The 12,623-nt window shown below is 41.2% G+C and overlaps 1 protein-coding gene across 1 annotated transcript in view; it reads left to right on the forward strand.

Moving 5' to 3' along the window:
- The first annotated feature begins 12,371 nt into the window (after positions 1 to 12,371).
- Positions 12,372 to 12,623, forward strand: part of EMILIN2 (elastin microfibril interfacer 2) — a 31,801-nt gene continuing 31,549 nt past the window's right edge. Inside the window, exon 1 of the mRNA XM_017738232.1 lies at positions 12,372 to 12,615. Within this exon, the coding sequence (XP_017593721.1) occupies positions 12,372 to 12,615 (244 nt within the window). The remainder of the gene's footprint in view (positions 12,616 to 12,623) is intronic.

Raw genomic sequence — 12,623 nt, forward strand, 5'->3', positions numbered from 1 at the left:
AGTGCTGGTGGAGCGCTGTACTTGTCTCATGCTGCACAAAGCCAAAAGGGCCTTTACTTTTTCCTCTTAACTGTAACTGGAATAAGCTTGTGATGCTGGTAGAGTCTCCCTCCCCTACTAATCTTTGCCACCGTCGTGTGCCAAGATATTTCAAAGATGAACAAGTGTCCTCAGAGAAGTCCGAATGGAGGAGTGTGTGTAGGGGAGGTGGTAGTGTGGAAGCGATAAGAGCATAAGGAATCAGACATCACTGGCTTTGAAATTTGGGTCTGAAGTTCCACATCTCCCAAGAGGAGACCTGAGAGCTTGTTAGGCCTCTGTTGCTGGATGCTTCCAAGACTGAAGCAGTTTAGGATTAGACATGAACTAGCCATGGCACATGACTTGAGAGCGTCCCCCAGGAGACTCAGAAGTGTGATACGAGTTCCCTAAAAATGGATGCTGATGGCACAGGGAAGATGAGCAGAAAAACAGAAACTGCTGGAGTTCCCAAAAATAGAATGCCAGATAAGTGTGCAAGGAGTAGCAGGAAAGCTGACCCAAGAGATGGACACATCTACCAGCATGAGAGAGAGAAGTTTATGGCAGATTTATGGAAGGCCTCACCAGTGCAACTCCTAAAGCCTGTTTCTGTTTCCACACTGACAGATAGGCACGGATTCAGGATTCTAGTGGATGTGCATTGCAAAACCTCTTTGCAGTAGACTTGGAACTTATGTCAAATACCCTGTTCCAAAAGATTTTATGGGCCATTTTTCCTCACCATTGTGATCCCAAGTTGCTGAAAGGTCAAGGAAACAGAATTAACTTCTAAAAAAAGGTTTGGTGGTAGAATAAACTATTTTTTTAATGAGAAAGAAAGCACTCTGAATTTTTTAGATTTTGTATCATCTTTGTGAGGTATTTTGTGGCCCCCAGAGTGATCCAATTCCCAGTTACTCAACCACCCACTGGATCACAGCATTCAGTGTGTTCTAGACTATGCAGGCCCAAGTCATTTTTGATGTTAATGTTTCTTAAGTGTATTTTCTAGAAAAATAAGCAGGTTTGGATATACACCAATATACTTCATAAGCTTTACATATAAAATGCCAAGTATTCTGGAGATTAGTTGTTCCTTATATATGGATACACTGATTCTTAAATGCCATAAGTACATGTAAAATATTTGTGTTGATTTTTTTCCCTGAACTGCTCTACTTTCTCTTACCTTAGAATTGTAATATATACCACTTCTGGTGTTAAGCAAGATTGGAAACATTATTTTAACCAAATGTGTTGAAGTGCAAATAACAAGTGAACTTCTGAACTCTTGCATTCTCTGAGGATTTGGAGGAGTTTCTTCCAGGCTTGGAGAAAGAGCTGAACATGGATGCTTTTGTTAGAATTTTGGCAAATAGAATTATCTGTACTTAGCATGGTTTATTCAGATTCCAGTTTGTCACTTCAAACTAGATTTCTCTTCAATAAGAGTTACTCAGTTTCTCTTATGAAGGTTTCCTGTATGTAAGAGGGTAATAGTGACCCTGAGTCAAATGCATGATAGCATTATCAAAATAGAGGAATTTGGGGTCAAAGAGTTTGCTGGTTAGCTCTGTTGCCAAGACTGACTGTTCCAGATCCTTATAAAGACATGCTGACACATCTGTGTGATGTGTCAAGGACCTGATGATAAGGAACATTTTCCATGACACCACTTCAAATGTGAGCCTTTCCTTTGTTGAAAAACTCTCCTGCATGCACAGAGATTGTATGCAAAAAATAATAATGACAAATATGCCATCTGGGGGTGGGGGAGAGGGGACAAGAACTGGAAAGAAATTTGGGCTCTTTTTCCTGAGTTGGAAAAGCACTAAGCATTCAGTGTTCTGCATTAAAATGTATTTTTTGCAATGCATTTATAATACAGGTAGAACTTTGGGAATCAGAAAGTTTAATAATTGTTATTGTTCTCTTGTTCTCAGTTTTCATATGTTTCAAAATCACAGCTATCTCTTTTAAGCCTGCTCTGTCTTTGGAATGCATTTGCCATATTTTGCATGGACACTAACTGTATATCTCACTCCACTCTTTCTAGTTCTCCTGATTCCTGGGAAAGAGGGAAATTTGTGGGAACATTCCTCAGGTTTTAGGCAATGCCCGTTATTGCTCTTGGAACACTTTGACAAAGCAACTACACAGAGGGATACAGAAGTAGTCAAATCCTGTTCAAATTTTCACTTAGGTGAAAAATAAATAATGCCATCTTAGAATCCATAACAACTAGAGCTTTCATCTGTATTATTTCCTCTGTCAGCTTACCTTTTTCAAAAACAACTGTCTTCTATATATATTATATATATTTAGTAAAGATTGAGAAAGATTTCTGAGTAGTAAATGTAAGCTTCTTCTCAAAAGGAAAAGGAAAACCAGAATCTTTAGTATGAAAAAAGAGAGCTATCAGATTATCTTTGCCAAAGGATCTGAAACTCTTTGAAGATGAAATGCTGGATGTCACTTCATAAGATTTTTTTTTCCTTCCTAAAATTCCAGTTAAGTCAGCTGGTATAAATTTCTCTGGGATAGAAAATAAAGATGATTAAATAGGATTCATTCCTTCAGGCAGAGAAGCAGTAAGCTTCTGTGGAAGCTGCTGGCTATTTTGTACTAGACATCAAGCCATTAGATTTCCACCCTCAGAACACAACATTGTGGCTCTTTCAGTATCCATTTGTGTCCATGATGGTGATGGCAAGTACATTTGATCTGCTTATCACTGACTGTTAGAGCTGCCAAATCTGGCTCATTTGGATGGTATAAATGTCATTTAGTAACCTGCACTCAGAGTTAAGTTTTGATAACCAAATGCTTTCTCCCTTTGTTTAAAATATCAGCAGAAGATCCAAGGTTCCAATAATGACTAGAGAGCATCTGCAGATGGGTCTTACATTTTTTAATAGTATGATCCTCTACTACACTGGATAAAAGTCTTACTCACAGGCAGAAACCATCATTCGTTTAAACGTGTACAATTCTGAATGCTGCACATGTCTGTGTTTGCAGCAGCAGCAGGAGCCTGCAGATGCTCCTAGTCATTATTTTCACCTTTCACCTTCAAAAGGCCTAAGCCAACCTTGTCCTTAACAGCAGCGAGGTTTTGCTTTCAGTGTAAAATGTTTTGTAACCACTTTTTGCCAACTTAAAAACAGGACCAGACCCTAGAGACAGTCTGTAGAAAAGGATTGATTTGTTCCCACCCCTGGATGTGTATCCAACCTCTGTTGCAATGTTTGGCTGTGGACTTCTGCTTTCTTTTTTTTTTCCCCCTTTTTTTGCCTTTTTTTTTTGTTAACTGCCTGCTAACAAAAGAGTATATCCATGCAAAGGATCTAGGCCTGAATTTTAAGCTAGCTCCTCACACTTAAATGGCTAAAGCCTGGAAAAAATTATCAACACTTACATGTCTCAGAAGAGTTTTCCAAGTCATCGAGAAATGAGTCAGGCATGAAGCGCTGTCTGTAGGTTTAGGGGGTGACTGAAATGCAAATACCCGGTTACCACAGACAGAATTGAGGGGAAAGAAGGGAAGAGTCCCACACCAGTAACTCAATCCAGATATATGACCCTTACCACAGAAAGCTTACACACAAGGAAAATGAAATAAAGTAATTGCAAAGCAAGGTTGATAGAAGAGTGAAGAACTCTGATTCCATAGCTGGATAAAGAATCTAAAAATAAATAAATTAAAGTCATTGTTGCCTTTCATTATGCCACACAGCAAATAGTGCTTTAAGGTAATCTGTGTTTCCAGCTTCAGACAGCAACTCCAGAGGACTGCTGAAAGTCAGAAGCAGTTGGATAAAGACAGTGAATTACTGCAAAGCTCTAACAGTAAAAAAAAAACCAAAAACAATTCAGGAGACTGGCTTAAAAGTCAGATATGAAAATGATACCATTATATGTACTTTCCTTTTTGTTTCTGAGTCTGTAGGATGGATTTGAGTCAAATTTTCAAATTGCTCTCTGCAAAAGAATGCCAGAACTAACTTTCTCTTGCAATACAATCTGAAGTGCTCAAATCACACTGGAATTCCAGGAACTGGAACTTAAATGAAAAAGCAAAATGTAGATGCTGCAATACTAAAAAAAATGTAAGGACAAATGAAGCACAGTAGGTAGAGAAATTATTTTCTCTGCCTCAATTTTTAAAGAGAACACTGATGTAACAAAATACATCCCGTAATCTAACAATGATAAGTCATTCCTTCCCCGTCGAGATTTCCCTGTTGCAACTTGTAAAGTCCATTGAACTGAGCAGACCTCTCTAGGAATAAAGGTCTTGGGAGCATTCCCATTTTTGCAAGGGAAAAAGGACAACTCATGCATGAGGCAGTGAAGTTTTGGCTGTCTCAGGATACACTCAGTGAAGTGGCTCTTTGTGAGTTATCTAAATCTCTCCAGTTATACATAGTTGATATTTCTAGACGTTTGGCCTAATGTTTCTGCTCTGGCTATGGATTTCTTCTCTGTAAAGAAGAACTGTCCCCATAATTCGTGTTAATCTTCTGCAGTACTCTATTTGCAGTGAAAATACAGTGTAATAATTTCCAGTGACTTCCCTGACCTCCAATTAGGAAATGTCCTACTGTGCTTCAGGCAATTTATTTCCCCTAGTGTAGTTTAAAAATATGTCTACAGTCACAGCTTCTGTGATATTATTTCTCTATCAATGGAAAACTTCAGGGAACAGTGGGAATGAACTGCTGTGATTTACTAATTGAATGTTTGCCTTCAAGTGGCCTATTGTTGGTAATGCTGGAAAACTGTTCAAACTGATTGTGTAGGCTGGCAAGAAGCAAGGCAGCTTCTTACTGTAAAGATTGTACTATTTCTCCAAAATCAAAACTGAAAGGAGCAAAACAGTAGCCAATGTATTTCTAAGCAGCAATGACAAATATAATTATTTTATTTCTTTCAGAAAGAGAAACACAAAGCAAAAGAAAAGACCAAAAAATCCCCTGCTCCTCTTCTGCTTTCTTCCCACTCCCTCAGCCTCCATCCTAGCCTCAGCTGCCCTACAACACTTAGTGTGGGTGGTGTTATTACTGGAATACAGGGATTTTCATCTGGCACAGTTTAACCACTTCCCAAATTAAAATAGGCTATCTCAGCATATGCACAATAACCACACCTGTACCTACAGACTTTTTCTGGCTTTAACACTGTTGGTGTAACTGGAGTGGCAAAATTCCCTGTAGAGACCAGGCCTTGGCACAAAACTTGAGACAGTGTAACAATGAAGACAACAGAGCTCTGATTTTGTTCATATTCTCTAGCATCACTGACAGGTACCTATAAAACAACAGGATTCCTTCCTTAATCATTTCTCATCCTAGAGCTGTGATGACTCCACCGTGTTGTTCTGTAAATGGCTAAAGGGAAGAGAAAGAAAAGCCCAACACCAACAGGAGCAGAGAGTACTAACAGCTCCTAACAGAGTTCATCCTAAAGTTTAGATTTTATTTTAACTGTCATAAAAAAATATTTTAAACAACATTCTACAGGCCTGAAATTTTGTGCTTGTTAAAGTAAAAGCGAATGCTGTAAATAATGCCAGATGCCCTGAACTGAGTCCATGACTGAGTTCATTCTTGAACACATGCTCCTATACATAAATTCTTCATATCTTATGTTCACTGAAGTAAATTCTAAAACCATGAATTCATTTTACCACTACTGCATACAGTCTTGTCCAATGGAACTATTACTGTCATTTGATCCACCAGTTCCCAGTCCATCACACAGGAAACACACCAGCAACGTTCATCTTTAACTTCTCCCCTGACCATCATCCCTGTAGCCATTGCTCTTCCAAGACAATATAAAACCACACCCTCTTTTGGCAACAGATATTTCCTTTTAACAATAAAAGACAAATTAAAGAGGATCCAGGTCCGTGGCTGATCAAGAACAGTCGTCTGTACAGCCTGCAACAGGAAGGATGCTGAACTGTAAGATCTGAAAGAATCAGAGGAAATGCTGTCACCATCCTCACCAGGAGGTTTTGATCTCAGGTGGGAAAGAGGAAATTCAAGACTAATCTGGACTCATCTCATAGATAGCTTAAGGATAATGCTGAAATCTCTGAGATGTTCTAAAATCAAAATATCAGCAAGATATATATAAACACTCAGTTAACTGAAGGATATTATGATACAAAATGGAAATGTCATGGTGAGTGAATTTGAATACATATTTAAATACTCCTCACTGTCTACCAATTGCAATTAACTACATGGCTACTGCTTGTTAGGAGGCATATATTTAAACCCACCCAGTCTCTCCCAGTACTGGAAAGAAGCAATCAACTGGGCCATTGTCTGTGGAAAACACTTCTGTATGTCCCTGAACTCCAAGGACTTTGCTGCCCAAGTCATGGAATTACTTCAAACCAGCATGTCTGAACAACAGAATATTTGGTGTTTTTAAATAAACTACTGATTCTTGTCTGAGATTTTCAAGATAAGGTGGCAGAATGAGGCAGAAAATCCACAGAGATGGTATCCAGTGATGTTATCCAGCAGAAGTTTGACTGAAACAAATCTTGGGTGCTCAATCCCTAGTTTTCACAGAGATGAGGGCTGTTAATTCCCACTGACATTGGTGGGAGTGAATTACTTACCTACTTGGAGGATGTTGGCCTCAGCTCATTTGGATTGCTTAACTGATCAAACCAGAGCACTGCTATCACCAGTTTATTTATTTGCAGCCCTGAGAAATCCAATATATGTGGTTTGCACAGTCTGATTAATACACAGTTGGACACACTATTAGGATACAATGCAAAACATTTATCAAGAATAATTTATTGCAAAATCTGTAAACACAGGTAATTATTAAGTAAACTTTTTTGAATGCAAAATAGATAAGAATCGGAAGAAAAGTAGAGAAGGTTTCCTTCATTTTCTTCATTGGGAAATAATTAAGCCAGGAGTTATTTTTTTCCAAGGAAGCAAGACTGATGTTGTGAATCACAGTATGAGGTCTTACCGACGTAAAGAATTTCCGCCTCTTGTTTTCAGGAAGACCTTATTTTAAGTGGACTGACTGCATTTTAAATAAATTCCTTTAAATAAATCAACATCAATTATGCCTAAAATGAGATTATAATGTCTGCATAGAAACTTGCACCTCTTATAGTTAGACTCACATAACTTTCCTGCTTAGTTCAAACTTCAGGAGCTTCAGCAAGACACTGACTGGACAAATTGATGATCAAGGAATTTAAGCTTCAAAATCATGTGATTTTCTATCAAGAGCAATGTAACTGTTTAAAAATCTGCTGACAGCTTTGTCTCAAACACTGTAAAGCCATGTGCCACTCCCTTGCAGTCCATTCCAGCTCATCTCTAAAGTATCATGAAAGCTGAAATCTGCCACTTTCAATCAGAGAGCAGCACGTTGAGAAGGGCAGTGCACGCTGTGAAACTCTGGAAGCTGCCCTGTACTAGAGGTAAGGACTGCAGAGTAATTAATGCCCTTGGATTTATTCTTTTTCTGAAATATTGCACTACTATCAAAAGTGAAATATCAAAACAAGTATGACAAGTCTTCATTTCATAGGAAGCAAGATTCAAATAAACACTTTACAGCAATGGTAAACAGTGCATACAATTTCAGGCTCAGCCTTATAAATATGTTTCAGCAATTTGCCTGCAGGTTTTTGAAGAGCCTGTGCACAGTTAGCAACTATAGTTTTGTACAAACCATCTTTGTCCTACTGCATGTGCAGGTTAGAGAAGCAGTAGCTGTGGAAAGAACAAAAGAACCTTGTGCATCTTCTCCCTTGAAGTCACCTGGCAATTTCACCAAATCAAAGATAAGCAGACACAAAAGAAACCTCCCTATCTTCTCTACCCTCCCACCAACATCCCATCTGCCAATAAATGCCAATCTCCTCTGATTTTATTCCAGTACTCATTAACTTCCACCTTTGCATGTGTCAGCCAGCCTCAGACTTTCCACTGAAAGGTCTTTTGGAGCAATAAAATGTTTTCTTCTGATTGTCATCCCATATTGGATGTCCAGACTTGCTGTGCTCAGAAAACCAAGGTAACAGCAGATGATGTGTCAGTCCCCCTCCCACATTATATAATAAGTAATATAAGAGAGCACTTAACTTTTGTATGGGAGGAGTGTAGAGCTTAATCCCACTCCTCCTTTAGTGTCACAACCACTCACTATAAATTAGATAGGGTGTTCCACAGGTGTGGCATACTTGTGGCTACCATGCTCCAGCACTCAGGCAGATCATTCTTCCAGGTGAATAATGTATCTTGAACTCTGCTGTCCTGCCTCAAGGCCTTGTACAGATTGTAAACTGAGAGCTGCTCCCAGGGAAAAGCCCTTGTTTCTTTTGTTCTCCAGCCAAAACCATACCTGTGACAATAAAGAGCATCAGTTTCAACACGAACACTAGGCAATGTTTGGGCTCTTTGTAATACACCGATTTGTTTCTCTGTTTGAATAAATAAAATCAGCACAAATGTTTTTCCCCAAAAAGGAAATAACACCCAGGAAGAAAGGCTGGACTTGCCAGGTTGCCCACCCATACACTGAAACATCCCCAACACCACACTGTCAGTGCCTAGATAGGCAAATACAGCGCTTCAGTGAGGAGATGCAGCCAAGCACTGGTCAGAACCACATGGGCTTTTTCTCTGCATACTCCAGAGCTCCTAGAATGGTCTCTGCTGCAGACCTTTTGTTGTGGAATTAACCAAATGCTTTGTGGTTGTGTAACTGCTATGGCCCTCCAAGGTGGCTCTCCAGTAAAGACAAAACCAAAATACTCTGCTCTCCCTTCTCTCATTTGTTTATTGATTGATCCCTGACTAGTGCTTGGATTTTTAATACAAGTTAACCTGTTTGTAAATAGTAATTTTATTAACATCTGTTATTTACTTTTGATTCAGTCATTAATTTTCATTAAACATTCACAGCTAATATGTGTCTGGCAGACTTTAGTGAGGTGATTACACATAAAAAATTAAAAATTGAAACCTGCTTCTTGCAACAGGGAACGATTTTTTAAAAGATACTGCAAACAAAGCTCACGCTCTGATCCGAGAGTGGAAAAGTTGAAAAACACCCGTCCTAGACTCAAATTGAATTTTTATGTTAATGTTAAGATTACTATGTGATGACATACAGGTCAAGTGAATGGGACAGGGCTGTATCATGTCCCTGCAAAACAGGATTCAAACCCCTCTTTCCCCATAGAGTGCTTTTCCTGGTATATCCAAGCCAGTGTGTGTCATACACCTCCATCCAAGCTTTCCTCTTTTAGCCTGCAGTTCCCTACAGCTTCCTTTCAAACTTTTCTTTGTTCCCTAATACTAGTTCCATCTTTCCAGAGGGACACTGTGACCTGCTTTGACTCATGGACAGAGTTAACACAGCACCAAATGTAAACCCAGACTACTCACAGCTGTAGGCCAGCTCCTCACATCTGATGGCTGCTGAGAAGTACCTGAAAGACCTTCTGTGCCACAGACAATATTTCCTGATGAGAGAGAGAATCTTTTTCATTAAAGAGAAGCATCAAGGCAGTACAAACACCTCTCTGAGAACCATCCACCTCAGGTTATTTTGGCAATGTGAACCTGAAGAAAAGGAGCCCAGAATTCACAAAGCAAATTGTTCCTGAAATGTACAGAAAAAAACCCCAAACTGATAGATAAGGGAGGTAAATTGCAGGGAAAATGCCATTTCCACCCCACGCACCACACCACTACAGACACATTTCTCTCTTGGAGTTCTGCAGAAAATACTCCAGTAATATTTTTGCTATTTATTCTGCCCACCTGCTCTGTGCACTTTTCTCTCTCTGGCAGGCCCTTGCACATGGCCCTTGTTTCCCCATCATTATCCTGTTATGAAGTAATAAAGTGTGGTTGATCTTGGTGCTGGAAACACAGCCAGACTGCTCAGTAAAGGAACAAGAACTTTAAAATATTTCAAAGGATTTATGGACTCACATTGCTGAACTCCATCTCCCAAGGACATCTGTACTGAGCTCGCCAGCCACTGAAGCTCTCCTCTCTGCACTCACAGACTACATGCTCCATTCGTAGGGAGGGGTGGAGGGATGCTTTCCATGTACTGTAAGAATCATCTGTCTTGGGATTTCTGTGAATTTTAGAGATGAGAGGACATAGCACAGAAATACAAAATGTGAACATTTCTGTCTCCTTGAGAACACGATTAACCCTCATACTTACACTGTGAAATAAAACTAGTTACACCCACAGAAAAAATGCAGCCATGCACAGAGCTTGGACCACAGCTTCAGCATGCACCTGAGCTGAAGATTCTCCTGGCTAAGCCCAGTTTCTGTACTGGTTACTGTTGAATCAGCTGGTATTGTAGGTCCAGTGTGACTATCAGAGGAGCTGAGGTCAGATCTATGCATCTGCCCAAGTTCATCCATTTCTATTCAGCTCAATACTTCTAACACAAGTCATCCTCTGCTGATCCTTCTTACTGAGCCACCATGAAGCCATGCTAAAACTTCCCTCTCTGTAGCACCACTTGTATTCAAGTTCCCACAGATCTCTAGTTTCAGGGAGAAGATGGGAATGGTCCTGCAGGACTTTGTTTTTCATTGTTATGGTTTATTTTAAATGAAACAAACTCCAAAATGCACTGTGCTTTGCAATGGAAGAAGTCTCACATAGCCTGTTAGAGAAATGGCAGCCAACGCTGTCAAAGCCTTGTTTCATAATATTTACAAAGTTGTTGATCCGGACAGAAAAGGGACAACTACATATCAGAAATCAGGAGAGATTTTCTTGCATAGTTCTAGAGTGAACAAACATAGACGGAGTCCTGAAGTTGTAGGAAGCTCCTGACTCATTATCTGTCATATCCATGGGGTAAGCAGGGGCTCTAACAACTCTCCTTCTAGTGGTGCCCCCGTGTGATGTTTGGTCAGGCAATTGACTCTGAGGTTCACAGGTAAGTAGGGTGCCCTCATGGAAAATCAGGTAACATCTGCTTTGTCTTCCTTCACCAAAATATAAGCTCAGTGTTCAGCATGCAGAAATATATTGTTGCTTCATGCTCATTTTGTTTAAATCAGTCTATTAATTTTTGTACTATGCAGTCATTCTCAAGACAGGCATGACCTCAATCTTTCAGTATTTAATGACTTTCCCTTTGTGGGACAACGTACAGCTCTTCCATGTTGCTCATCACTTTTGGAAAAGGACCAACTTTTTGAGTTCCTCGGCTGAGTGAGGAGGGGGAAAAGGAAGAAAAATCCTTCTTCATTGCTTTTTAGGGACTGAACTCTAGTCTTGCTTTCTACAGGCTTGGGAAACTCCAGATAATTTCTGCCAGCACAAGTAATGAAAACTGAATTACATGCTTCTGTGAATGCAAACAGTGTCAGAGGAAATTGTTTAACCCTTGAGAAGGTTAAAGCATAGTTTAAGACAGTGAGGTGTTAACCTCTTCAAAGCATCTGCAGAGCATTAGAAGGGTTTCAAGTGAAATGGGACAGGTGGAAGCAACATCTCATCCTTTTCCATTGCTATTTATCGCCAGTGAAGTGTTCCTATGCATCTGTAATGGCACACATTTCTCTTGGGGACAGGAAGCTTTGGTGTATATTTCCAATGAAACAGTTTCTAAAAACCAGTCTGAATGCATGATTTTGACCTCAGCATTCAGAGCTTGCTTCCCTGCAGACTCGGAGGAAGAGTGAAGTTGTTGGGTGAGACTCACAGTAAGACTGGCAGATGAAATTTGCCTGTTTCAGCAGATCGGGACAAATGATGAGGTCAGCAGGCTGCTGCCTACAGCAGAAGGAAGAGCCCTGCCCTGCTGCTGGCTCTGCCTGCATGTGAGACCTAGGAAAGCCTGAGCAGCTGCTGTTGGCCATGGGAGGCCTTGGCAAAGCATGAGCAGAGTTGGAGCTGGTCAGGCCCAGCAGGAGCGGCAGGCACGGCTCCCAAATCTCCCACCCAAACTCTTCTCCACCCAAACATCGCTCTCTCCGTTCCCCTCCTTCCCACTCATGGGAGCATCCTGCCCAGGTCCAGCCTCGATGCTTTGTTTTCAGTGTCACTTCAGCCCAAAAATCCAACTCCCAAAAGAGCAGGAGCTGAGGAGGATAGAGGGACATCCCTGTGGTCCTGCCCTCGGTGGGACGGCCTCACACGAGCAGACCACTCAGTCAAGGTGCTTGAGCTGGATTTTAACAGCCAGGTGAAGCTGAATGCCCATTTCTCTCTCTGCCCAGTGAACACGTCTCCTTACGAATAAAGGCTTATTGTACGCTCCTCGCTGAGGTAGCCGCCAGCAGCCTTCCCATGACAGTGGGCGAAATGAGCCGTCGTCGGGCCACGCAAGGGAACACTGGTCACCCCATGGCACCGGTGTCAGGCGGGACCCCAGGGCTGCCACAAGGCAGCGAACCAGCCTCAGCCTTCCCCGCACACCCCGGGAGCTCAGCACGTCTGCACCGGCCCCAGCTGAAGAACGCAGTGCCCCCTGCCCCAGGAACCCGGGCCCCCGGGGGCGGGGGGCTCTTCCCCAGCGGCCCGGCCGCCTCCTCCCCCCAGCTTTCCAGTGGGAAA

Source organism: Corvus brachyrhynchos, unplaced genomic scaffold, assembly GCF_000691975.1.
Source record: "Corvus brachyrhynchos isolate BGI_N302 unplaced genomic scaffold, ASM69197v1 scaffold106, whole genome shotgun sequence".
Taxonomy (NCBI): domain Eukaryota; kingdom Metazoa; phylum Chordata; class Aves; order Passeriformes; family Corvidae; genus Corvus; species Corvus brachyrhynchos.